Raw genomic sequence first — 26567 nt, forward strand, 5'->3', positions numbered from 1 at the left:
TCACCACATACTGTATATCAAGTGTAACACTTTGATTATTAGTTACATACACTGGCAATATTATGCCCAACTCATAAACATGTAGTGATATTTATAACTAGTATTAGTAAATGTCAATTATGTGTGTAATATTATTTATAATAGCCATATTATGAAAATAATACATTTGATTAGCCTACATAATTTACCGTATAACATTCATGTTGTATCAAATCCATTTTTGGGATAATGAGACACATAGCAACTTTTTTCTGCGCTAACACAAATAGCAGTCTTTTTAGGGTTTACACACTTTCTCCTTTTTTCAGGCGCACAGAAACATAATTTTTTTTAGCACATAACATTAACATATGTAAACCTAGCACAGTCCATTCCTCTGCACCAGAAAGGAACAAAAAACCCCCCACATTTTTGGAACGCTGTTGGTGCATATTGAGACATTTCAGGTTAATGCACAGGCGCACACCAGCACAATTTTAAGTGAGATTTCCCTGCGCGCCAATAATGCACCCAAAGAGTTGTTTCTTCGTACATAGGCCACCATATGTTTGAAAGGAAAAAAAATTCAATTGAAATAAAAAGATTTTTTCTTTTTGGGATCAATGTTTTTGCCCCAGAATTGTAGCACTGTTGACTTGATACAACTGCCCTTGCCCCCCCCCCCCCCCCCGCTCCACCCACCTATGTTTCTTTCTAATCCTTCAATCCAATTTTCAGGAAAGTATGGGTCAAAGGGATAGGTAGGGCGCTGCAACGCTTTAACAAATGTGTATATAACATATACAGCTCAACGACGTTATAGCGCGATTTGAGTGTGGACCCCGAATTTTAAAAAAATATTTTTTTTTTAAGTTTTTTTTTTGCACACACACTGCACACTGCATACATTCACAGCACACTGCACACACTCACAGCACACAGCACACACTCACAGCACACTGCACACACTCACAGCACACTGCATACATTCATAGCACACTGCACACTGCACACATTCACAGCACACTGAACACACTCACAGCACACTGCACATACTCACAGCACACTGCACATACTCACAGCACACTGCACACTCACACAGCACACTGCACACACACACAGCACACTACACAGCACACTGCACACACACACACACACACACACACACACACACACACACACTGACACACTGACACACACACACACATACACAGTCTCACACAGTCAAATACACACACACACACACAGAGACACACTGTCTCTTTAAGGAAGCAGAGACAGGGAGAAGAGCTGCCAGTTAAGTGCTGTGTGCTGTTGCCGCTGCCCCACCGGGTCTGGGAACGCTGGGAGAGTTCTCAGCTTTCCCCCTCCGGCGGACACAGTAGCACCACAAAAAAAAACAACATTTTCGGCGGCCATTTTTTCCGCGACCCCGTTTATAACGCGGTGGTCGCGGGTGGCCCCCGAGGACCGCGCTATAACGGGGTTAAGCTGTACTCACATTAGAAAGTCCACAAAGGCTGGAAAGAATTTTATTTGATAGGTATAGTACTGATAGATTTGCTATATTACAGCTATAGAAGTCTCCAGGGTTTTCCTTGCTTAGCCGCAGGTCTCATGAGAAAACTCATATTACAGAATTGTAAATCTGTGAAAATCCCAAATAATTAACCTTTAGAGTGTTGGGCGTCAGGTGGGACTTAACCTCTATCACTTCCGGGTCATGTGATTGCTCCATGAGTGATCACATGACACGACCAGTTCCCGAATGCCAGAAACAGAAGTGGAGTGAGTGGCCACCCATATCATCTCTAGAAAATGAGCTTGTGCCCATGCTGTACCATGTACTGTATATCACGAGGGCACTGTAACGGTTAATATACTTTTCCATTTGGAATCTTTGGAAAGAATCTCTCTTTTTGTAAGCAAAAATATATTTTTGTCTTTGGAGACATTTGGAATATTTTTTTAAATACAGTACATAAAGCCATTAGCTGGATAAAAAACAAAAATTATATATATATATATATATATAACAAAAAGGGACAGCGCGGGCTCAATAGTGTAAATAGTTAAAGGTTATATTAACACTAGCTAAAATCAGGTCACTCACAGCAATTTGGTAGAAAATGCGCATTGGACATATGCACCAGTCTCCTGTTGTTCGTCTGCCGGTGTGGGGCTCTGGCTCTCGTGGCTGGAGTCGTGTAGTATTCTTTCGCTTGCACAGCCGGGTACCTCCAATAATGTGCATCCACACAACAGCCGCCCGGCACAGCGGTACCGCACTCCTAGTTCCACAGCTCCCTTCCGTAATAGTAGAGTAATGGTATAACAGGTTCCGGGCACAGCCAATGGCGTTTCACCCTTACGCGTTTCTTCACTAAAATGTTGGCGACAAAAAGGAATGGGGTGATGCTCATGCCTTAAATAGTCCAAATTGATTGATTAATTGTTAATACGGTCACCACCCATAATGAGTGGATAGGAGTGACTACAGTGAATCGGCTAAGGGATGGATAACAACACACACACACAAAAGTGTGATTACAAAATGTGTATCATAAAACAACTGGCACAACATGAATACAAATGTACCGAGGCAGGGGGGGAACAAAGAACCAATGAAAAAAATCTATAATATATTAAATAAATGTGCATGAACTAATAATCTAATTTACTGTAAGACATGTCAAATAATAATAACAATAATAAAGTGAATATTAGTAATAAGATGAACAATATTGGATACACCAAGAGAAACGTGTAAATGAACAAATACAAATATAAACTTGTGGACACTGACAGATACTTACAGTCATGGATATTGTTCATGAATCCATATATAAAAATCTAAACATACATTAAGATGGCTATAAAATGTCTATACTTATTAATATAAATATTACTAATACCGGTAATATAAATGAACTATATAATAAGTTCTCATTCGATAATGTGATGAGATTGTGAAAATAAATGAACACAATGGGTGTAATGTACAATGTGAATGGACTATATGGAACAGGAATATATACATGTGCAAAATAGTTTAAAAAAAATGTGTTGGTGTAAGTAAATAAATGTATTTGTAAAAATAGAAGTAAGTGAATGATGCATGTAACTGTAAATAACAGATTGCATGCAAAATGTGTAATTAAATATGAATGTTAATAACATACAGTATGTGTAATAGTGTGTGAAGAATAGAAATAAGTGAATGATGCATGTAACTGTAAATAACAAATTGCATGCAAAATGTGTATGAATATAAATAACATATGTGTGATAGTGTGTGAAAAAGTGATGATGAATACCAATAAAATGAACATATAAAATTGTGTAAATCATTACACAATAAAAAATAAATACATAACATTATATATATATATATATATATATATATATATATATATATATAAAAGTATATATATATATATATATATATACACACACACACACACACACACACACACACACACACACACACACACACACACACACACACACACACACACACACACACACACACACACACATCCAATGACCTCATAGTGCAATGGAGGTCAATAGGGCTAGTGAACAAGAGGGAAAAGATGATTATGTTGAACATTGAAAATTGGATAATAGAAGAAGCAACAATTGTTAACATATCGTTAACACTAGAACTCAGGTAGCTGCACTCACAGTAAAATATATACTAGTGGACTATGATAGTCAGGGTAATCAATTGTTCAATTAGAGGAGTCTGGTTATTACTCCCTTCCACCGATTAAAATTGTATTATTTTGCGTGTTTTAGAATTATACTCACTCTAGTGAGTACAATTCTAAAACACGCAAAATAATACAATTGTAATTGTATTTAATCAACAGCGGTGACGATAACAATATACTGTATACACATCAATACTAAAATCCCCAGATTGGGCGGCTCTGGTAAGTATTATCTGAAAAGAATGGGTATATATAACTATATACTGTATCTAGCTTAACCCTAGATGATACTAATTCAGAATAATGAAAAATCACATAGATTTGTGTTATGTGTGTTACTCTTGATGTTGTTTATACTAGTGGAGCCTATTAAATATTAGGGACTCAAAAAGTATTTGTGTTGTGCTTGCAGCAGAATAAGAACATATCTCTTCTTGTGTGTCACTTTATATCAGTGACAGTCAGGTAACAAATTCTTAAATCAATGGGGCTACACACGTTAAAAAAAAAAAAAACACACAGTAACCTGTGATAATTACTCAAAGTATCAGGCGCATGCATACTTTGTAACACTTAGTTTAAGGGAATGCATATGGTCTCTCCATCTTAAATACTTAGTATAATAACAACTGATATTTTGTAGTGGGTAGTTAGGTGAAAGTCTTATTGCCAGTGTGTACTCGTAGCACATAAGCACTAGATGGACCACTTAGTAACCTTTCAATTGCAAACCTTGCTATGCAAAATGCAGCTGTAGTCAAAACAGTGTTTGGCAGACTTAAACGTGCACTATTTTAACGTTATTGACAATCTAATCATAGCAATGTTTCATGTGTCTAATAGTAGCTCATATAGGACATATATGTAAATTGTTGTGTTCCCATCTTGCTTATCTCTAGCACTTTTGCTAACAATTTCAGCAATACAATCAATTCAAGGCTTTCTGTTTACATGCCATTGTTTGAAAAATACATGTATTGCGGTCATCTCCCATAGAGAGATTTTAGTAGGTATTTCTTTTTTTGGGAAGAAAACACAATTGGGCATCCTGGTAAAAGGAACAGTTACAAAGAGGACTGTGGAAGTCACTAATACAGCTACTGCAGGTTGTGTAGATCATGGGTTTGGGTGATGTGTTTTTGCCTTTCCAGGGATGCCAGCAAGCATGGATTGCTAGGGTATGAGTTTCAAGGGGGGGGGGGTAGGGGGGTTGCGGAGAAAGTGTTGTCAGAATGTGTCTAGGTAGTCGGGCTCCAGAGTTGCTGGATACCCCAAAAATGTACTCGTGAATCATGCTTGATTCCCGGATAAATATAGGCACATTGTCCCGGCAATATCTCCCCTTGAAAACGCTTTCGCGACTCACCACTAGGGCTTCCCTGCATCAGCACAGACCAGAAAGTTAAAATGGGCATAGTTATGTGCGGTGAAACAGGTCCCTGAAACAGTCAAGGTGTCCCTAGGTTAATGTGAATACCCAGTAAATGTTGAGGTCACCCAGCACCTATATAGGGGGTTCATGGGTTGGTTCCCTGCTTAAGCACAGCCCAGAAAGTTAAATGGGGCATAGGGATGCAAAGTGTCCCTGTAACTATAATGGGTCCCTAGGTTAAGGGGGATACCCAGTTACTGCCCAGGTCACCCAGAACCTATATAGGGGTTCACGGGATGGTTCCCTGCTTCAGCAAAACCAGAAAGGTAAAAGGGGCATAGGGATGTGAGGTGTCCCTGAAACAGTCAAATTGTCCCTAGGTTAATGGGCATACCCAGTAAATGCCAAGGTCACTCAGAACCGGTATAGGGGTTCTGAGGTGCTCCAACCATACATACAAGTTTGTGAGGGGATTCTTAGAATCCATACCAAGTCTATGCAATAAGGTGTGTGGCATATGGCTAATGAAAAATAAAGTGCAGCTTTGTATTCTATTTCCCATACCAGAAAGACTTAGGTTTTTAAAGTGTATATTTTATTAACAAATTGTGTTAAGTACATATATGCTTTGTGCACAGTAAATGAGCTGGGACTTTCAGAACCAATGTTCTGACAGGCCCCTGGGGCTAGCAACTTGGTGCCAGTAAGTCTGAACAGGACATCGGAGATGAAAGCCACAGAGTATGTCTGAGGTGTCAAGACCATTTGGGCAGGAGGGAAGAGCAAGTACCCACGTCCTGGGATGAATAGAAGTTCTCTGAATTTCCATTTGCCCCACCAGACTTGGAGGAGCCCAACCCAGCATGTGGCTTCAGAATAGCAAGTGGCTGAGGTGGCAACCTTGCACATGCCCTTGGCAAATTCCGAACCCCCACTTGCCCGGCTTCACAAGACCAGCATCGCTCTGATTGGCTGGTTAGGAAACTCCCACGCCCGGATTGGCTGCAGGGTTTGTGAATGAAACTCAGAAGCATTATAAACCCCTGAGCCAATCAAATTTGTAGACTCTAAGCACCCAGTCCACCAAGTAAATTCAAGTCCTCTGGAGAGAGGGGAGCGTTGGCGACTGCAATTGCAGGCTGATTTAAGTTCCAGTACATTTTAGGCTAAGTCCCAGTCAGGGGAAACTCCTTATTTAGAATTCCCTGCACCTAGGAGAGTCTAGGTTTTTTTTTACCCCAGATCCCAAGTAAGTGTGTCTTTTTGCCTGTAGTTTGTGTTCCACTGTGTGTGTGCCTATTTAAGTGAATAAGCTACAATTTATTTCATTACCTGTTTTGCTCAATGAATGATCCTGGTATAAAAAGGTGTAAACTGCCTGGTCTCCCGTGACACAGATATACTGTAGCAGACGTTATTAACACCATAAACGCAAAATCATGTACAAAATAACACATTAACTAACAAGCATTTTATCTCCTTAACCATTGCTTTCAATAGTGCTACTGTTAAATAATGCACCAGTGTTAGAGCAATGTATCACGTTAACGGAAACGGTGATGTCTGCTACATCAGTACTTACAGTACATTGTCACATTGGCTAAACCTGATTTAAGTTGTGGTAAGATACTCTTCTCTTGTTTCTAAGTTTTCCATCCATAAAGCAGAAGTGTACTGTAATAGATGGGGACTTATTTTGATTTAAGACAATTCCCTGGTATTTTCACATTTCTGACCTCCTAGATAAAACCCAATAAAGGTGCATTGTACCACAATTACAATGTTCTGATTTATTTCAAAACAATAACAGCTTGTTTTGTTTGCCGTGAAACGCAGACACTTGTACCAAACTAAACAATAAGATCATTTTCAGCCAGAAATTACAGAATTAACGGGGAAGATGTTTAATCTAAAAATAGAGCAAAAAGTAAAAACAGAACAGTGGAAAGTCTTGCTTATCAAAACAAGGAAATGAAGGAAATGAAGGCAAGGAAGTCAGCTCAGTGGAGTTCTGAATGAGATATTGCTTCTGATCTTGTGTGTTTCAGACCCATAATACTTTACTGCTGGAGGGATTTGCCGGATGGCTCAGGTTTTTGTATTGATTTTCAGAAAGTCTGTAAAGGTTGAAATACCTTTTATTGGGCTAACATACCCAATCATATGTAGGTATTCAAGTACGAGTGACACATTAACAGCTTGATCGTAAAAACGGACAAGTGGTTTTTGTTTGTCCCCCCCCCCCCCTCCCAATGCCTGTCTAACATTTATTTCATGTTATATATTAATTCTGTAATTGCTGTCCATCATGAAGATTTACAGAACAATTATTACAAATGTGATATGCCTCTAAAAGCTTAATTCCTTCGGGCTTTTCTAGCCTAATATACTATAGTATAGTAAACTGATTTAACATATTTTAAATGAGCATCTTGAATTATATATTTTTTACTTGCACTTTTTTTCAAGTGAAACTTCTTTGGTGGCACCTACTAAAATTTCGCTAGGACAAATCTCCTTCATGGTGACGGAAGTGTGTAACGGAAGGGACGTGTTCCGTGAATCGTGCTCCCTGCGCATGCCGCATGCATAAGCGGCTAGCACTGCTCAAGCATGCTGTGCATGCCCAGAAGCGGCTGGTGCTACTTGCGCTACACACAGCTGCTGGCCGTCTGCTACACGCTCATCTAAAGGATGATACACACACCTGTTCTTGCTAAATATATACCGCATTTGTTAATGTATAGTTTGCAAATTGCTCATAAGGGCTTTATTGCTTTATTTACAATGCAGTCAGATCACCACCCTTCCTTCTACATGTTAAGTCTGAATAATTCTGCTCCACAAGCAAAATAATACAGGAAAAGTCTTTGCAGAAACAGTGCATTGGGAAAACATGTGTGATCAACCAGCTTTGCATTGCATCACTGTGACACTTCTACCATGTCCTCCTTTCTTGGCAATGCTCTTACATACACCTCAGCTACTGCTAGGGCCAGAGTCCAGGTTAAACGGTTATCTGGATACCTCAAAGGGTGACATGCAAATCATTGCAATTCACTTTTATGGCCTTTATGAAATATACTGTGAGGCCGCTTCCCTGCGCTGAACAAGATTATTATTTTTTTGTCTATTTGTAGCACTGGAAAGCAGCTTCACATAATAATAATAATAATAAATCTGGGGCACATGTATCACACGCCGTTACGGGTTATCGCATCGGTTCTGACATTAATTCAAGTCGGTGGGAGTGGCGCTTCACGCAGGACCCTTATTTTAAACTCTAAACCAGGATGATGAGGCATAAATCCAATTGTTGCAGACATAGGACAACTGAAAGATGACCAATAAGACTCCAGCACATACCACTGCAAAATGATCTTTCTGTAGTGTTCTAATACACCATCCATGACAGATCAATGGGGCAACATTAAATTAGTAAAGACCGCACCCGAAGCTTTGCATTTCAAGTTCAGCTTCCCCTAAAGATGTCATGGAAACTGAAACATACAGAAGCCAAATTTTGGTTCATCATCAACAGCAGAACCCCAGTCTTCATATTGTCCCAAGAGTAGATAACCTGGCATGCACAATATATATACTGTATGTGCGTTCTAAGTGAAACTTCTTTGTGTTTTGTCACTGAAATTGTATTTTGATGGTTTTGATTGAATGGAAGACTTTTGAGAGTATAATTACAATTTCAGGGGCAAAACACAAAGAAGTTTCACTTAAAATGCGCGTGCTCGCCCCACACACCCTTTTTGTTTTTTATACCAGCAAGTCTTTCTACATTAACATCTCAGTAACAAGGGAGAGATCATCCTAGGTGTAGTTTGGTTCAGCTCATGGGGGTTGCTAATTGCTGATTTTATAGCATCAGTCTGCGCTGTTTGCAATATTTATTTTTTATTTCAATTTACCTGAACCGTGATCCCATGAGCTCCAGGGTTCCCAATCAACAAGCAAGTATTTCTACCCAGTTGACACAAAATGGCAGCGGGTTTAGGGCTCGCTACATCAGCCAATGGAAAGTTGAAACATCATTAGGAGATGACGTTGTGACTTTCTATTTTAAATATTGGTATTTTTTTGTGTCAAAATCCAGCACACAAAAAACTACAAATATCTCAGGAACCGGAGGTCGGGAACCGATAAGCTCTCGGGGACCCCCAAGTTCGGGTAAGTTAAAAATAAAAACATAATTTAGGGAGGGGGTAAATTGCTGTTTTAGGAAAATTATTTGTAAGAGAATAAAAACTCTGCAAGCAGCCATGGAAAATGCCAGGATATGTGAAATGTTAATGAATGGTATTGGTTACAATTTATTTTCCCGTAATGGTTCCCACTGTACTGATAACAATGTCAATTGCCACACTCCACCTCCACCTATTAACTATTGATGTATTCTGGTCTAAACAGCAAAATAGAAAGAAACATGTTCCCGAAGCTATACTGTATTGTGGCTTTAACTACATAAATCATTATAGAACTCAAACTTGGCTACTGTTTCCATTATGAGTAATACATAGAAATAATGTTTGCAGGGAAGACCTGTTAGACAGAACATTTGTCTTTCAATTAATTTCCATAAAAATTCACAATTTTAATAGAAATGAAGCCCCCACTGAAATGGATTGTTATGTTAATAAAGTTAGTTAAAGGTTTAAAAAAAAAAAAATGGGGCAATAAAACCATAATGTTGTTAACAATGGGGGAAAAAAAGGAAAAACCCCATGTATGCAAGATAGAAGAAGTATATCACGAGAGTTACATTCAGAAACGTGATCAGGGTAGATGATAAGGCTGCTTCAAAGAGAGTGCGTATTCTCAAAATGTGAAACGTGTTATGGAAAATTTGTCAAAATTGTGATTTCAATGATAATGTTGTGTTGAAATGTTCCAATAAAAAATTAATTTTCATAAAAAGAAAAGAACTGATGCCCATGGAAATAGTAAAAGATAAGCAGCCTTTATCTAGCTGGTTCAGGTGGATCATGGCAATGACCAGTGGGCCTCTATCAGAAAGTGTCACCAAAACTTAACAAACTTCTGTTTGTTTAAAAGCAAAGTAGATTTCCACCAATCTAAACATTTTAATACTATATGCTCAGACTGGTAAAAGCAACTTGTAATGCAGTTCTACTCCAGGTTAAAATACAGTATGATGTATAACGCTAGACAAAGACGTTGTCCCATCGAGCTATTGGACATATTTCTGGATAACAACTCTAAATTAAATAAGTCCAGATTTAAGGAGGTTCATGAATAACATTGTAAGTAAAGAGCTCTGTCATTTTCACGATTTTAAATGTTTTTGTTCTGTTTACAATTTTAACATGCGTTTCATAGCCTAGCTAAGTTTAGAGATATAAGGTGCATGTTGAACCTTCACACCACTTTCATATACAATCCTGACCAGTGAAGGTTCCAGCGTGAAAATAACTAAGGCTGAGAAAAAACAGTAACAAAAACCTATTACAGGCATACCCCGCATTAACATACGCAATGGGACCGGAGCATGTATGTAAAGCGAAAATGTACTTAAAGTGAAGCACTCCCTTTTCCCCACTTATGGATGCATGTACTGTACTGCAATCATCATATACGTGCATAACTGATGTAAATAACGCATTTGTAACAGGCTCTATAGTCTCCCTGCTTGCGCACAGCTTCGGTACAGGTAGGGAGCCAGTATTGCTGTTCAGGACGTGCTGACAGGCGCATGTGTGTGCTGCCGTTTGCCTATTGGGCGATATGTACTTACTCGCGAGTGTACTTAAAGTGAGTGTCCTTAAACCGGGGTATGCTTGTACTTGTGCACATCAGGTTTTCTCTACAACAGAAAAGGACAAGTTGATTGATCTTAAGTGAATCTACAACTAGGATGACAAGCAAGTCGTGTTAAAGCACTTGTCTGTTTGGACCAAACCTGTTGGTTAAATCGGAACTTGTGGATTTGTGTTATCATGATAAAGATTTTTTTTTTTTCCAATCATTTTCTTTCGTTTACTTCTTGCAGGGCCTGAATGTTTTTGGACCAAACATGTGTTTTTTAAATTGCAGAAAATATGATCACATCTGGAAAATGGCAAGATAGGGGAGAAGGATCAGCTCAGTGAGTAAAGACTGGCACTGAGAGTTTGAAGCAGGGAAACCTGGTTCAATTCCCAGTGTCGGCTCCTTGTGACCTTGAGCAAGTCACTTTATTTCCCTGTGCCTCAGGCACCAAAAACATAGATTGTAAGCTCTATGGGGCAGGGACTGTGCCTGCAAAATGTCTCTGTAAAGCTGCTATGTAAAACTAGCAGCGCTATACAAGAACAAACAATTATTATAATTATATCACATTTCCTAAATTGCCCACACACCCTTTCAGCTCTAAGAGGCCTGTTCTAGTAGTTCTGAAGTGCGACATTGGATTGGCATGCTTTGCTATTCTCTAAGCCCTTCTCGCATGTCCAATCCGTGTATAAAAGGCTTTTTTTGGAAGTGGTTTCACTTCAAAACGGGGGAAGTGAGGAGGAATAGGAAAATATTATACAAAAGGAACAATGGGTCAAAGTGACCTACTTCTTTCTGAGGAGAGTCCAAGCGAACAGGTAGAAGTCACTCAACAGTTTTGATCCTCACTTCCAACTGCAAGAGATACAGTAAGTCCCCAGATAGATTTCTCCCTAATACAGTATAAAGTATCTTATGTTACTTTTTCAATACACATACAGTACAGTATCATGAAATCAGCTAATGCTTTGTTATAGTCCTAATCTAATATTGACTTAAATTAATGATGTATATGCTTTGATATTATTTAATTAACACAAAGCATCTGTTCCATTGTTTTTATGCCTATAAAGATAGAAACTGTGAGTCATCTAAGACTGTTTGGATTCTGCTAATAAAGAATACGTTATTTAATTTCTCATATTTTTAGTAAATATGATATAACCCTAAGGCCTGGGACATAGTGCCCCAAACAGTGCGGAGGCGCGCTGAGGCTCAGGAAAAGCACCGCTTTCCCTGGCCTTACACAGCACGCCGTCAGGGGGCGGGACGGGGGCGGGCCAGTGATGTCAAGGAGCTGGTTCGCCCTCATTGGGCGAACCGCTCACGTGACCTGCCCTGAGCTGCGGCAAGCAGGGAAATTTCAAAACTCCGTCAGACACACGCTTCCCCAAGCGTGCTGACGCGTGCGTGAGCCCCTACTAAAGCCGCTCTTATTGCGGCAGCAGGGGCTCAGTGCCGATCAGCAGCACGTCTCAGCACGGGTCAGCGCATAAGCGCTGACCATGCCCGAGGCCTACGTTCAAAACAAAAAGCACGTTCTGTCTCATGTTTTAATTATTTTAAGATATGGTTTAAATTACGGTATTAGCTGTATTAGAACAGGTATTCAATATTCTGCAGCAGAATATTACAATGTTCCGAGTCATCTGTGTGTAAATTATTGTAGGTGCAGAATATTGTTTGGTGCCAGTCAGAGGACTGTTGCATGGAAACTCCTTATTACTTGAATGGCAGTTTGCATGCATCCGTGCCCTGATCGGCACTATCACAATTAAATGAACAACCCCCATTGAGTAGGTACTGGGGGCCTTGTATCAACGCGAAACTAGAATATATTTGGTGCAATGCTCTATTTGTAGTTCTTGGTTGTACAAAATGACAGACTCTCGTTAGTCTAGTTTCATAGATCTGAACTAGATCGCTAACCAATGAGCAACACAGACCTGGAAGATTGTTCAGCACAAGGAAAAGTAAAGAAGGTGTTGAGACAGATGGAGACCGTAATACATCCTGTTATAGTATGTGTGTCTGATTACGTCTCCCAATGACATTCCTCTCAAATCAACTGGCGCAGCAAAGTACCTCTCTACATTCGTACAAATGGATGCATGATGAAATGCATCCTGAATTGCCTTAATATTTCTCCCCCACTAAGTAGACACATATGCATGCTTTGAATTCTCTTTAATGTTCCTAATATTCAGAGTCTCTGGTCTTCCCTCGCCTGTAATTTTTAAACTGAAACATTACACGTTTTTTTTTTTGTTTTTTTTCCAGAGTGAAAGAATTGAAAAAGGCCAAGGAACTTGAAGATGTACAACAGCGTCCCTTAGCAATGTGACAGCGCTTTTCAGACTGTTTTCATTTTCTGTTTTTAGCAGAGACGTGCAACAAATAAATAAAAGATATTAAAAAAAAATTAAAAAACACTGCAGTTTTCGAGAGATCACCTGCAGGATTTTAACAGTAATCTTTTGGTCATTGCATTTGCACTTTCATGGACAACTTTTGCTTTGTTCAGCAAGACATCTTGGAATTTAATCTTCTGTTGAATCATGGGGGGGGGGGGGGGGAAGGCACGAGGAGGCGTTGGTGAGTAGCTCCCAGCTCTTAGATGGGAGCTGTGTGATTCACATAGGGCTGAATTCAAATAACGTGTGGAACTGTACAAATATTATACCAAAAATTATTGAGGAATGGTGGAAATGCACAAGCAACGCATGAATGCTAAACCCAGAGCCATCAATCATTCACAAGGAGCTGAGCCCACGGAATATGTAACGGTCATGAAGAAATGGAGGGGTTTGGATCATATACTTTTAGCCTGCCTTTTGTCTTTTATGTAATCCCTTCAGTACTGGGGGTGATTCTTTTATTTCCAGCACTAAAGGGATCAACTCCATACACCCTATATGCAATGTATACGCATATATATGCTTATGTTTAGAACATTATTGAAACCAGCTGATGTTTCACATACAGAACTCCAAGACAACACACGTCCCTTCTTCATGTGTCTCATTCTTTCAGTGTGTATTAACAAATTGTTGATATGACAGCTTGAAGGCACATATTTTTTTAAATATAAAAGGTATCCTCTTTACCCATCCATTATGTTGCTTTGAAGAACTTTCTGATGTGCTGTCTAACAATTGCCCCTCTATCTAGCTATGTATATAGACATATCTATGCATATGTGCATTATATTTTCAATATAAAGGTTTGGAATCCACTGTGTGAATGTTTGCTAAGTTGGATGCAAACAGTAAATGAGAATAGTAAATGTCAGCTTCAACAAAGAGAAGAACATTTATGGTATGTTAGTCCTATTTAAAGTAGCAGTTCAAGTTTGGTTAGAGAAAAAAATGAAACTCACCGCACAAAAATTATTGTGCCCTGTATAATGATAATTAGTATGTACATACACTTCCAGGACCCAACCCCCTGCCTCATTTGAGCAAATCTAGCCCTCTGCCCTTTATTATGGGATATTGTGAGTGAGCAGAAGTCATCACCTCCAACAATGTTTTGGAGTCTCCATTCTCTACATGGAAGAAGCTGAAAGTGTCTGAAAGTATGTACATTTTTCTCATTATTAGATTATATTGCACACTAATAATTGTAAAGGGTTGGACAGGAGGGGTCTGCTCTCAAACTTAGTCTAAGTTATTTTTCTTCTTACATGTTTTTCATAATTATTTTTATATTCACATAATTATAGCCCTTAGCTACAGCGTCTATAATCATAGCTGTCGGATATAATGTTACGTCTGTTGGTCACCTTTAAGCCTATACTGCCCAATAAGGGTTGCATTTACATTGCCTGAACATTTTGCCACCTAAGAATCAAAGTGGTGCTGCGTGCTGGCCAGTTAATAGTATATTTGGGCTATCTCATAAAAAAAACCTTGAGCAAATTCTGTATATAGAAGGTAGGGATGGAAATGAGAAATAATATTTGAAAGAGATTATTCTTAAACGAAATGATATATTTGGACGCGGGTCAATAACATGGCTGGAGAGAATTAATATTTGTATAGTTTGTTGGAATGTATTGAGGAAGCGTGGATGTATTGTTTGTACATACTGTATATATTTTAAAACAAAAAGAAAAAAAGAGATATGTGCATGAAATCAAGAACACAAAAGAAATGAAAAAAGCAAAGCATTAGTGGCTATGGTCTGTAAAATGGAACAAGAACTTTATTTCACTATAAGAGTACTTTATTTTAAATGTTCTTTAGAAGAACATTTTGCTAAAGCATGACTAAACTGCAAAAAAGAGCTACTGTATTTAGACTTAGGAAAACAAAAAAAAAAAAGCCGAGTAATATTACTAAAAGGATATGTTTACATTTGATTTTTGGCTACCAAAAGATTATTTCATTTTGACTTTTTTTGCCAATGGTGCCAAGTAATGTGAATGCTATATCGCTTAAGAAAATTAAGTTACATTTGCAAAGCAGATACTCATGAAAAAACAAAACAAAAAAAAATACGTATATAGCTTAACACCATACACTCACTCCAGTAACGAACATGTAGAATGAACATAAATAGAAAATAAAAATGAGTTAAAAAAAAAAATTAAATAGTACGAAAGTAGAAAATATGTTTCACATTTTCACATCTCCTTGCTGGAAGTCAGAAAATGTCAAATAAAAATTGCACACAAAAAAATAATAATAAAAAGTCTAAAAAGTAAAAAAGATGCAAACTGGTCTTTGTAGGGGTGTCATGGTATATGGTTATTTCCACACAGAAAACAAGCCAAAGTGATCGGATAATCTGATATCTGAATGGAAGAGAAAAATAAAGTGTGGTACAGTATTAAAACGTTAGGCATTTATTTGCCAATACTTGTTTAAACTTTTAGAATACAATCTACTAGTTGAATGATTGTAGGGGAAACAGTACTGTTTAGGGTTTATTAGCCATTTACCCCTTAAACTGAAGCAGTTTCTACTGTATACTTTTTTTATACCGAGAAGTCAAATGTAAAGCTTACACAATGTGCATATGTAAGAAACTTTTAACCAGGTTGCTAAAGATGAAGGTTTGAAAATGAAGCTCAAAGTAAACACTGAGGCCAGAACTCTTGCTGCCTTTTTTTAAACTGTTCATTTCCTTTCACATGAGATGTACAGATAGGAAGAGAACACTGATGTATATGTTATATACTACTCATCAGATCACGCACAACGCACCATTATGAATAGTCTGTACATTTAAAAACTAGTTATATACTGATCTTTTTGATGGGACATTGAGTGTTCCAAAAAGAATGTATTTTATTATGTATTCACGAGGAATGGAAAGCAAAACATATCAAATGCCTTTTTGGAATAAACTACACTGCTCTTATGTATTAACATTAGAAGAACTTTTGGAATTTTGTTAACTGGAAATGTAAATTTATATTCCATTTTTCATGAAGAATGTACCTATTTCTCACCCAAGCAAGAGTACTGGTCTCAGTTTTAATGCTGTATCCTCTGTATATTTGTACTAAAAGGTTTATGTTGTGCAGTGTGTTGATATGTTATCAGATTCAGTAACATGCAGGGCCTTTCCAAGTTGCTGTACCAACTCCGCAGACATAGGGCCTCTTCTAGTGCATTAGATGCATTGAGCTTTTCGGATAAAGGACATCTGATAAAGCTGAACTTTTGTTATAGACCTTTCCTTGGCTGTGAATCTCGGATTTGAATGTAAGATGCATACAAACAGTTTACTTGGATGGGATAAATTACATTTCCCAAGTGCCGGGAGTCCGTCATAAAACGTAACTGTTGACCTTATCCTGTCTCTCCGCATTTTATTTTTGCTTCAAATGTGAACATTAAAAAAAAAAAATCATCTGTACTGTGTGAGAGAAATAAAGAATATAACGTGAAATCCCTACATGGTTGCACGCTTACGGCAGTTCCACACAGTAGTTGGCGCCAATGGGGGTCCCCAAGGCTTGCATGTAAAGCTAGTATAGATGTCTCTTTTTTGTAAGTTTTATTTTTGTAATTGTGCATGTAAAACATCACTGAAATCAATGGATCTGTTAAAGAACTCAGCTGCTGGAACCATGCAAAATGTTTTGAATTGCCCTTAAAATATGGAAAATGTTTTCTGAATGCTTTATATTCTTTCTGCTGTAAATTAAAAATGAATTAAATTTCCCCATATCTGGTGTGTTTTTAATTTGTTGTGCATTCTTCCTACCTTGGTTAAAAGAAAATAGTGTAATTACAGCAAAGACACATACAACAAAAACAACATATCCTGTGTTACCCTTTGTTAAATGGAAGAGTTAAAATCCAATATTCACTCACTAGGAAATATCTTACATATGAATCGTCCAACAAGGCTGCACTCTTGGACCCCGTCCTCCTCCGACGCTAGTGAAGACCCTGTGCAGAATCTTCCTCCACTACTACTGTGCAGACCTCTGTGATATTCTACAGTGCCAGAGTCGTGGGTCAATAATGTGACCAGGCCACAGATTAACAGCCCCACTATCCAACGCGTTTTGCAACAACTGTTCCTGTTTAATCAGGGTACATAGGATTGCCCATCTCCCACAGGGCTTCTCTTTTATAGCACTCTTAACTTCATGGGGACCAAACATCTTTCCCTGATATTAAAATATCTGTTTGATATGGTAATACTTAATTCCCACAAATGAGGGAATGTGAGAGAAGAGGAATGTGCTCTTAAAAGAATAATACAATTTAAAAAAGGAGTCTCGATGGAAAGGTGATTGTGGTTGTGATGAACATTCTGAAAGAACGCCTTTTATATATTATAGAGAGAGACAAAAGATAAAAAATATATAAATACATTTGTGTGTGTGTATATATATATATATATATATATATATATAATCAAAAAATAAATAGATGATACCGTTCTGTGGCTAACGAAATGCTTTTATTTGTGCGAGCTTTCGAGATACACTGATCTCTTCTTCCGGCGATGTTACAATGAATGAAGCAAAAGGTATACTTAAAAACAGTGTCTCTTGGAATGTAATCTGTGCTGTTCCTTCCCCCGGTGTGGATGTGTTTTATGGCTAGAGGTGTCAAAAGGTTACTGAAAGCAAGTGAAGAAAGAGTGTGTATGTGTATCAGTGTGAATAAAAATGAATGGAGAGCCCACAGTAAAGACACTGTTTTTAAGTATACCTTTTGCTTCATTCATTGTAACATCGCTAGAAGAAGAGATCAGTGTATCTCGAAAGCTTGCACAAATAAAAGCATTTCGTTAGCCACAGAACGGTATCATCTATTTATTTTTTGATTATTGAAGCTCGGCTAACACGGTACTGATACCTCTACATATATATATATATATATATATATATATATATATATATATATCTATACCCTAGATGTACATAGCCTCTACACGGCAATTCCCCATAAGGATGGCCTACAAGCCACAATGAAGGCATTACAGCCTAGCATACTCCCAAAACCACTAACTGACCTTACACTCACACTCCTCAAACTAATTCTCACTAAGAACTACTTCAGATATAACCATATCTATTATGAATAAGTCCAGGGTACTGTGATGGGGGCGAATATGGCCCCCACCTATGCAAACATCTTTATGGCAGACTTTGAGGCTAATTTCATATTGAATCGACATGAATACACAGGGAATATACATATTTGGAAGAGATACATCGATGATGTGTTTATGGTGTGGGTAGGTGATGTGGACAGGTTGCTGCAATTTGTTGCATATATTAACCAATGCCATAGTACCATTAAGTTTACCATGTGCCATAGCAGATCAGAGGTTAACTTCCTGGATGTCATGGTATCCCTTAATGAAAATGTATTAACAACTGATTTATATGTGAAAACTACTGACAGTAATAGTCTGCTTCTAGCAGACAGCTTCCATCCACATGGTCTAAAGAGAGGCCTACCCTATAGCCCACTTGTTCGTGTCAAACGAATTGTAAAAGACACTACCAAGTTACCCATGCGGTTAGAAACAATGGGGAAGAAATTCCTAAACAAAGGATATAGTAGTAAAACTATCAAGGAAGCAGTGACTAAGGTAGACCATCTCACTAGAGGGGAATTATTGCAACAGAACCCTAAGCCAAGAAGGGAAGGTGTGCCATTTGTGACTACATATAGTATAACTTCAAAGCAAATTAAGAGAGCAGTATCAAAGCATTGGCACCTCTTGCAAGGTGACCCCACAATTTGCCACCTGTTTAAAGACCCACCCATTTTTGCCTATAAAAGGCCACGTAACATCAGGGATAGAGTGGTCGAAGCCGATTTACTGAAAACCGCACATCAAACCTTCTTGACAAAACCCCAATTCGGCACCTTTCCTTGCAGGAGCTCTATACAATGCAATGGAATAATAAGGGGGGAGCACTTCTGTCACCCCCATACGGGGAGACAATTTAAAACCAATGGTTTTTACACATGCCTAAGTTCTTATATCGTATATACTAAAATGCCCCTGTGGGATGTTATATGTAGGGAAAACTATTAACTCACTTAAGTAACGTATAACACAACATAAGAGTAACATCAGAAACCCATTATCAGACACATCAGTGGCAAGACACTTTCGAGAAAAAGGACACAACATCTCGCAGCTAATGTATCATAGCTCCATAGAGGAGGGGATAGAGAAAGAATTCTTTTACAGAAAGAGGCAAAGTGGACCCATACACTGGATACGGTTGCCCCTAGGGGTATGAATGAAAGATTGGAGCTTCACTGGTTCCTATAATAACGGGTCAGCTTCTTAAGTAGACCCAGCTCTGTGCGGATGGCCAATACGGGGCTACGGTTATGATCCCCAATAGGACCAGGACCGCTAAGGGTCTCTCAACTAATCTACCACTGCCCTATACTCAATAATATTCCAAGGTTACTCTAACAAATTTGTTCCTATGTATATGTGTATAGAAACGGATATCCATCCCTTGTGGGTTGTCTATCTTGCCACAAAGAATGCCCTAAGAAAACATGCAGTAAACTCACAAACATTGGCAATATGCTCTAACAAAGTTTCATTTTATTTCCAGCTTTTTTCTCATACTTATGGACTTCTTTTCAAAAAGGACTGCCAGCAACTGTTTAAATGGACACAACATTAGAATGCAACACTGGTGCATCATGGCACTACTATTTGCTCATCTCCATGCTTCAAGATTAGTCCTGCTATATTATCATTAAGAAATGTACTCTGTTTATGTATTTTTATGTTTTTTCCTGTCTTCTGTTGTCTGTTGCCCTAGCAACCAGACATCATTGCGCATTTACGCTGTGACGTCACGTGCGTCATGACGTCCCGCCACTTCACGCCGTCAGTCATTGTGGGCAGACATCTTTTGATTGTTTACAGGACACACCTTTCTTTCATTCCTCCTGGGGGCCGTCGCTGGGCCGAATGACGTCATCGGGTTGTGACGTCACGTGCGTCATGACGCGGCGCCGCGCGGTGACATCAGATGTCGGGGGCGTGCACAATCAGGTTGTTAGATTGGATGCAGCCCTGCACTTTAGGGGTTGCCTCAGGAAGGTAATTATTGTGACCTTTGGGGGTATATATAGATGTGCTACTGTTTGTCACTTTTGAGGTGTTTGGTCTGAGGAAGGGACTTTGTGTCCTGAAACGTTACCACATTTAGCTCTGATGCATTAATACATTTGGTAATCTTTTGATACCACTATATTTTGTGTGCTCCTTTTTTCTCCTACCTTGCCAGTATTTAGGATCCAGCTTTGGGACGCCAGGATCAACGGAAGGTGAGCACCAAAAGCTAACACCTTGCTAATTTTCCTTAAACAGTGGTGTGCCATTTATAATCCTTTTTGTATAACCTATAAATCAGACAATAATTAATAAGGAATGTTTGACATGATTTGTTACCCAGAGGGGGAGTGGCTAAAGAAGGAGAGTTTAAGAGTTCCCAGTTGACCATGTTCGAGCAGAGCTTCCGGCACCAGGAGGATCGCGTGACTATCCCAGTGAGGTTGGAGGTCAAGAGCAGCATTTGAGTAGAACGACTGCAGATCTTCTGATTCGGAACGGCCACAGATAGGACAGTCAAAGTCCTCCCCACATATCAGCTGCTCGTGTTCTGGGTGTCGTGAGTAACCCCTGAGGGGAACCCCACCCAAACCACAGTACACATACCGGCTCCTGTTCAAGTCTTTGCTACATAAGTAAGGCCGAACCTAACACACATAAGCGCTACTATAAAGGGTCTCTTAATAACAAAGGGTCCTTACGACTTAAGGAGAGACATTGAGAAACTAACGTGCCGCGACTCACATGTTGGTGTATTGTCGTATAACCTGTGTTGCATGATAAGTGTTTGATCCTCCCGATTGAGGATCACTGATGTGCTGCTGTGGGATCAAACTCATACAAGCCACTGTTATTCAAAAATACATGTTGTGTCAAACTGTCTGATCTCCACCAAGCTCTCTACACTAGCGGCCTAGCATATCGTTGCCACATATTGTATGGGAGTAGGACCTAGGCCCCCGCCCTAGCATATGTTGCCACCTTTCCCTATGCCTAAGGGAACTACACAGGCAACTACGCGTGCTGCTGTACCTGTTTGCTCACAGGAGGCCCAAGCCTCCGCCTCTTGGAGCCTGGGTTGAGCTCTTTCTCCTTGCAGGCAATGCCTCCACCTATGAAGGATCCCAGCGTTGACGGGATAATCCCTCACAGGAACCAATACACAGTAAAGAATAATACACCACACAATGTATTTAACTAAGGTTTACTGTATACATATACTAACACAATAACGGCAATAACAGTACCCACAGTATACACCCAATGACCCAACGTGGTGGTTACCCCAAAGTACTGAGGGTGCTATCCCCTGTGATTTAGGTGCACGCTGGGTACCTGCCTGGGTACTCCAGTACCCAGGTGCTGCTTGGCTTAGTGAGTTGGAGCGGGTCCCACGCAGCGGGGCCTGCAACACAAATCCCATCTCTCCTAAAGGGTCCTGATCCTCCTCGCAGTGTGAGCTCCATCTCCTTCAGGACATCCCTCACATCCTCCACATCTCTGGTGGCTATGCATCTGGAACACTCCCAAAATGGAGTGGCGTCGTTCAATTGGATCATGTGTTGAGCACTCTTGCTGAAGCCCACATCCATCTTGGTGGCTTGTCGCTTAGCCGTTTCTTCCAATTCACGGTCAATTCCCCGAACTCGCACTGCATTCCAGGAGGGGCTTCCCGCACGGTAGCCGCGTTCACATGAGTCAGGGACTCCATATGAGTAACCGGGTATATCCGACCCAGGGCTTGACTGACATCAAACTGTCTAAAGTGGGCGAAATATTCTGTATGGTCGCCTTGAAACGGTGAGGGAGTACAGACTTCCAGTCTTTCAATTCTGGTACTACCTGGAACACTCTCTTGGCGTCCTCTTCGGATGTGGTCTCTAATGAAAAGTACCAGTTGGCCTCGTTGGGGCCCAGGTAGTTAGGTACAGCAGCCACGTGCCTCACTCCCCCTGGTGGAATCTCTGTCAACCCCTTGTCCAGGTTCAAGAACTGTCGGAATCCTTCTTGGGCAGAGATTTTATGGCACTCCTCTTTGAATACAGGGCGAATTCGACGAGATGAGTGGTAGTTCACCTGCTTCTTGCAGGTAGACCCAGATCAGGGCTCTCACCGCATCTGCGTTGTGTAAGGATCGGGGAGTCACGTCACCCTCTGCGCGCTCCCCACTCACCTCCGCCCGCTGTCGAGGGTCTCGCCTTCCCCGCTTCCACCGCTGGTGGGGACGCCACTTCTTCGGGGATTACCCCACAAACGGCTTGCATGCGCTCCCCGCTGCAGGCTTAATGCCTCTTCCTCCGACTTGCGTCCTCACGCCGATGTCGGGGGTGCGCGGCGCACGCACGCACGCAACAAGCTTTTGGCACACACAGGTCCCGCCTCCTCAGACCTTGTCAGGAATTCTTATCCCACATGATCCCTGCTCCGGATTCACCAACCACAGTCCACGCTGCTGACGCACCTCCACGCTGCAGGTTACCCATTGGTTGCTCTCTCGTACTTATGCTCAGCTGCCCCACTGGCAAATTGGCTGAGCATAATCCTATGTTCCGTTGTGTGCATTGCTTCCTAGCCTTGCAGTCTTGTCTTGTCCTCTTTTCGGAGCTCTCCGTTATTGACCTGGCTTGTTTTACACTCCACTCTTCTGTACTCCTGACCCCAGCTATCTACGACAATCCGCACCTCTCCTACCCTGACCTCGGCACCCGCACAACGACTATTCTCCTCTCTCCAACCCGGACCCGGGCTAATAGTACCTGCAACGATCCGTACCTCTCCAACACTCCAGACATGCCCACGCGGCTGTGGGTGGTGTTTATACCCATCCCCACCTCGACCCTGCGGTCGTGCCTTGTTTGTGGTGAGCACATCGTGACACGTTAGTCCCCAATATGATGGGGGAATTTGGATGTTCCCGGAGCTTGAGACATATCAAGGCTTCCACTTCCATTGGGTGGGATTTGTTGGTATTGAGCTGCGGTATGTTCAACCGCACTTGAATCATGCCATCAATGGGGTAGTCTTCGCTACTAAGGTCCCACAATTTCAACTTTTCTGCCGACTACATAGGCAAATGCTTTAAATGCAGATTGTAGAATGGTCGGTAGATGGTGGTCACTTGAGACCCAGTATCAAGCAAAGGAGTAGATACCCTCCACTAGTACTCGTAGTATGGCCGCAGGTCCCACTCAATTGTAGGCGTCCGATTGGGGCTCCTCTTCTACGCTAGGCACTATCCGAGGATGTGGACGGCAGCTCTGTCGACTGCATGGTGAAGGCTATGGCTCCTGGGGTGGAAGTATTTGGTTTCAGGCAATCCCGTGCGAAGTGGCCTCCTGTTAAAGCAACGGTTACTTTGTGTCGCATTGAATCCAGGGTTAGGCCGAGCTCCGAGGCGTTGAGGGGGTCTGTTTTGAGGGACCCCGGGGAGTATTTTCCTCAGGATTCTCCTTCGCACTAGACTTCTTCGATGGAGTTGCTTTACTCTCCCCTTTGGATGATTCCCGGGGCGTCTTGGGAGTATGAAACTGGAGGACAACCTATTGATCCTGTATTTGGTCCATTAGATCTTCGAAGCTAGGAGGGTTCTAGGTAGAAAGAGTGCAGCAGATCCTGGCTACGAGGGGGTGTGTGAGTGACGCTCCTCTCAGGAATTGCTTGGTTCGATGGTCATCTAGTTCAGGCACGCGGATGACCTTCTTGTTGACCAAGGTCCACAGTGCCAATTGCAGCCGTCGAAGAAATTCAGATAATTCTTCCCCTTCCCTTTGTTTGAGGGCATGGAACTGGGCCAGCAACGCAATAGGGTCGTCCTTAGTGTTATAGGCTTTGGTTAAGGCCCGAAATCAGAGCTTGGACATCGGCCTCGGAATGGCACTCACGATATAGTCGCACTATGTTGGCAGTCAGGGGCCGCAGACGAATATGGTTTCCTAAATTTAATTCTGCTATCTCGGGCATCCCAGGTCTGAATCTCAACAGCACCTCCAAATGTAGCCCCCTTTCCCTGTGCCTATGGGAACTATGTGGGTGACTACGCGTGCTGCTGTACCTGATGCTCACAGGAGGCCTAAGCCTCCATTTCTGGGAGTCTGGGGTGAGCTCTTTCTCCTTGCAGTGCAGCGCCTCCACCGATGAGGGATCCCAGCGTTGTCGAGATAACCCCTCACAGGAACCAATACACAGTAATAAATAATCCACACACAAGTATATAACTACTGTTTACTGAACACATGTAACAGGTTTTCCCCCATCCTCTGGGCGATTCCTCTATTACACGGTGTGTTGTGATGGTTACCTGCTGGCTCACAGAATCGCTGAGTTTCCGTCGGTGTTAGTGCAGAAGACAGGACAGGCTTTTGGGGTGATGGTTAATCCTTTCTCACTGGTGTGGCTCCTCCATCTCCAGCAGGATCCTGTAATACTGGATGCAATCCCTGCAGCAGAACTATCTTCTGATCCCCCCCCGCTAAATTGCAGTCTCAGGCCAGAATATATAAAACTGGAACAGCTTTATTCGTTAACAGCGAATACAGCATATAACTGGAAGCACTGTTTTCCTCTTTTGGATGGTCCCTGGAATCACCCCCAGGCTTGGGCCCAAGGGTCTATCCTTGATCTTCCCCTATTCCCTGATGGAATAGGAGGTAGTTGTCCCACTCCCCTAAGGGAGGAGAAGGAAGGTGACGACAACCCTGACTCCACACTTAAGCATAGAACTGGAGAGAACTCTCTAAATTTGGCTGTGCAACCCCTTTTGTACCAGAGGGAAGGTCCAAGGTTGAGCCCCTGATTGGGCAGTGCACAGGCCTTAGCCCGCCCCCCTGTCATTCAAGGGAGCTGCTTACTGCAGGGGAAACCCCGGATTAACCCTAACACTGCCTGCACTGGTACCAGGGCTTATGTGTTAGACAGGGCAGATTAGTAGCCAAAAAGGATACATGGCTACACATACTAACATATACACACATGTAATAACAGTGACAACTGTACCCACAATATGCACCAAATCACCCAACATGTGGTAGTTCCCCCAAAGTACTGAGAGGGCCGTGGCACCAATACACCTGGTATCCTTCCCAGCAAGTCCCACCCAAATGTGAGGTAGCGCTACCCCTCTGAACCGTTGGTGCATGTGTATACCTTCCTGGGAACCCCTGCAACCAGGTGTAGCTGTCGTATAAGGAACAGTCAGATCCTACGCTGCGGGGCCTCCAACACCAATCCCTTCACTCCTTAGAATCCTCGTGGGGTGAGCTCCAGCTGGAGTGTCTCACCTGAATGTCTAAATTGGGATTTAGTGCTCAGGTTCTCATTGTTGGATCCTGAGTTTATGATAAGAAGGCATTAAACTTATGACTTTTCTACAAGCCTGGTTGAAGTAAACTATATTAGTTACTAATAGGCTTCCATTCCCATTAAATATAAGGAATTTACAATAATCTACTCAGCAGTGACTAGGAACTAAATTAGTTCTACCACTGCTTCAACACTGTGTAGTTATTTGTTGCGTGTGTTGTTTTGGGAATTGGTCACGGACTTGTTTTACCAATTCCTTTCTGTTTATTTTTATTAGAATTACCAATAAAATTTACTTTTTAACTATAATTATAATAACTATACATCCTCACGATATTCCGAGTGCATTCTGAAGGGATATTTTTTCTCTTTCTTTGTTATATACATACTTTCTATCCCTATTGCACCTCTATATCTAAATTAATTTGCATTAAGCTGATGCGGGCCTTATTTCTTTCTTTCCCCTATGAATCTGCATATAAAAAGCAAATAGTAGTATTCAATTCCCTATAATCAGAATCCAGACACTGTTTATATGCAAACAATTATTATAAAAAAATATATATATATATATATATGTGTGTGACCATGCAGCAAGCTTAAGCCTATAGGGAACCATGTGAAAAATGTTTTTTGAAGCAAAAAGTGGCACTGTGTGCTCATTTGCATGTCATTTCCCAGAATCCCTTGCTGCAGTGGAAGTGCTGTGTGCTGGGTGATAATGGTGAAAGGCGAGGTTGCAGACCTGCCTAAGGCCGAGTCCATAGACGGACAGGCCGTGCTGAGGCGTGCGGACGCTCCGCGCTGAGCCCCTGCATCCTCAATGAGGATGCCTTGAGAGGGGG

The 26567-nt window shown here is 41.0% G+C and overlaps 1 protein-coding gene and 1 long non-coding RNA gene across 10 annotated transcripts in view; one reads left to right on the forward strand and one right to left on the reverse strand.

Annotated features, from left to right (window-relative positions):
- Window positions 1–2363, reverse strand: part of LOC142497348 (uncharacterized) — a 34155-nt gene extending 31792 nt beyond the window's left edge. Inside the window, exon 1 of the long non-coding RNA XR_012802232.1 lies at window positions 2093–2363. This is a non-coding gene — a long non-coding RNA (uncharacterized LOC142497348). The remainder of the gene's footprint in view (window positions 1–2092) is intronic.
- CAMTA1 (calmodulin binding transcription activator 1) overlaps window positions 1–17048 on the forward strand; it is a 1668879-nt gene extending 1651831 nt beyond the window's left edge. For 7 of the 9 annotated variants that reach the window (XM_075605007.1, XM_075605006.1, XM_075605009.1 and 4 more), the window contains one exon: window positions 13132–17048. In XM_075605007.1, the coding sequence (XP_075461122.1) occupies window positions 13132–13164 (33 nt within the window). In that variant the 3' untranslated portion in view covers window positions 13165–17048. The remainder of the gene's footprint in view (window positions 1–13131) is intronic. The other 2 variants (XM_075605012.1, XM_075605015.1) reach the window with 1 other exon arrangement.
- The last annotated feature ends 9519 nt before the right edge of the window (window positions 17049–26567 follow it).

The sequence above is a fragment of the Ascaphus truei genome, chromosome 6 (genome assembly GCF_040206685.1).
Source record: "Ascaphus truei isolate aAscTru1 chromosome 6, aAscTru1.hap1, whole genome shotgun sequence".
Classification (NCBI taxonomy): domain Eukaryota; kingdom Metazoa; phylum Chordata; class Amphibia; order Anura; family Ascaphidae; genus Ascaphus; species Ascaphus truei.